This window comes from Terrapene carolina, unplaced genomic scaffold, assembly GCF_002925995.2.
Source record: "Terrapene carolina triunguis isolate 2854851 unplaced genomic scaffold, T_m_triunguis-2.0 Scaffold242, whole genome shotgun sequence".
In the NCBI taxonomy this organism is placed as follows: domain Eukaryota; kingdom Metazoa; phylum Chordata; order Testudines; family Emydidae; genus Terrapene; species Terrapene triunguis.
Genome location: NW_020664593.1, coordinates 4,397,202 through 4,399,009, shown reverse-complemented (window position 1 = coordinate 4,399,009; position 1,808 = coordinate 4,397,202). Strand labels below are relative to the sequence as shown.

General features: G+C 52.4%; 1 protein-coding gene across 1 annotated transcript; it reads right to left on the bottom strand.

The window, feature by feature from the left end:
• Nucleotides 1–756: 756 nt before the first annotated feature.
• On the bottom strand, nucleotides 757–1,728 carry LOC113407715 (complement C1r subcomponent-like). The gene has a single exon (XM_026657421.1). It carries the CDS (start codon nucleotides 1,722–1,724, stop codon nucleotides 1,119–1,121), a length of 606 nt encoding a protein of 201 aa, XP_026513206.1. The 5' UTR covers nucleotides 1,725–1,728; the 3' UTR covers nucleotides 757–1,118.
• Nucleotides 1,729–1,808: the final 80 nt, after the last annotated feature.

Genomic DNA, 1,808 nt, shown 5'->3' with positions numbered 1-1,808 from the left:
AAGGCCCCACTCCTGCCCAACCCCTTCTCCGAGGCCCCGACCCCCGCTCAGTCCATCCCCCTCCCTCTGTCACTCGCTGTCCCCCACCCTCGTTCACTCGCTCATTTTCACCAGGCTGAGGGTGCATTTTTACAAGCCTGCACTGTGCAGAATTTTCTATACATTTTGGGCTTATCTCCCAAAGGGGGTGTGCATGTGAGTCTGGGAGGAGCCCTCTCACACAGAGCTCACATCAGTCTGTGTCTGCAGCAGGGTGTGGCCCTACCTGTGTGTGTGTGTGCTGCAAGAAGCCGGAGAGCCTAATTCAGCAAAGCAGGGAGAGGAAACCCAGCCAATGGGAGCTGCAGAGGCAGGAACTGCGGATGGGGGCAGTGCATGGAACCCCCTGGCCGCCCCTCCGCCTAGGAGCTGGAGAGACATGTTGCCACTTCCCGGAAGCCACAGAGAACCAAGCACCGAGCCTGCCTGCTCCACAGGCGCTGCAGGCATTCCAGTAAAAAATTGGATGCCTGGCAACCCTACTCCAGAGGGGGCTGCATTTCAGTCTGGATGAAGCAATCTCTGTAGAGGCACAGCCTGCAAGTTTCTTTAAGAACCTGGTGGGAGGAAGGTGCTTTTTAATCATTAAAAAATCTGGGTGGGAGTGGAAGACAGTGAAATAAAATCAGCTGGTTCCTATAGTAGTGATTTTAATATTGACAGAACCTCATTGGTGCCAAGGCATGAGTACAATCTGCACTCAGCACCTTCCAGGAAGCTCTACCACACTGCAAGCATCTCAAACAATAGTGCCACAGATTTCAGAAATCTTTATGACATCACCAAGGCTTCAGCCAATAGCATGTTGGATTTCACAAGACTTCCTGACATTCTCATGGCTTCACCCAATAGTGAAGGTGCTTTTAGAAACATTAGAACATCAACAAAGCTTCAGTCAATGGCACAGAGGCTTTGGGAAGCTTTGATGATCTCACCAAGAATTCAGCCATTGCTATGGCAGTTTTGACATCACGATCTTTTAAGACATCACGATGCTTCAGCCAATGATATGTGGGTGTTCGGATACCTACATGACATCACTGAGCCTTCAGCCAATAAGATAGTGGCATTCGGAGCCTCTACATCCCTGTTATCTCTTTGATCCAGTCCAGGTAGTTGATGACCTTGGTGTAGAAGCCATAGCTCTTGTGACAGCCGATGCCCCAGGAGACAATCCCGGTGGCTATCCAGCGCTCGCTTTCTGAATCCTTCACAGTGAAGACACTCCCATCGTCCCCCTGGCAGGTATCTTTCCCCACACTGGGCGAGCCAGCACAGAACATGTTTTCAGAGAACACCATGGGCTTCCCATTGACCTCCTTTCCCTGCAGCCATTTCTTGCAGGATCTCTGGTCACCCACTGGCAGTGATACATACTTCAGCCGGTCTGCGAGAACGTTTTTCTCCACCCCAAAGCCGCTCACGTAGCCCATGTAGCCGTTGGCGTAGAAAGTGCTGTTACTAGCATCTGGGAGGCAGACGGGCAGCAGGTCGGGGCCCAGTGGCACTGGGTCCCACAGTTCGATCAGTGCAATGTCCCCATTGAAGTTGTTCTCATCATCAGGGTCGTAGTTGGGATGCATGGACACACTGCGGACGGGGTGGTTACCCAGCTCGTGGATCTTATTCACCTCCGTATGGCCAAGGAACACGTCGATCTTCTTAGCCACCTCAGCAAGGCTCATCCTCCCACCTATCTCTGTCACTGAGCTGTGGGTCTTCGGGTAGATGGTGTGAGCAGCTGTCAGGATCCAGCGGTCACCCAGCAG

Coding starts and splice junctions, on each gene's coding strand:
- LOC113407715 (XM_026657421.1), bottom strand. CDS start 1,724: ATGAGCCTTGCTGAGGTGGCTAAGAAGATCGACGTGTTCCTTGGCCAT.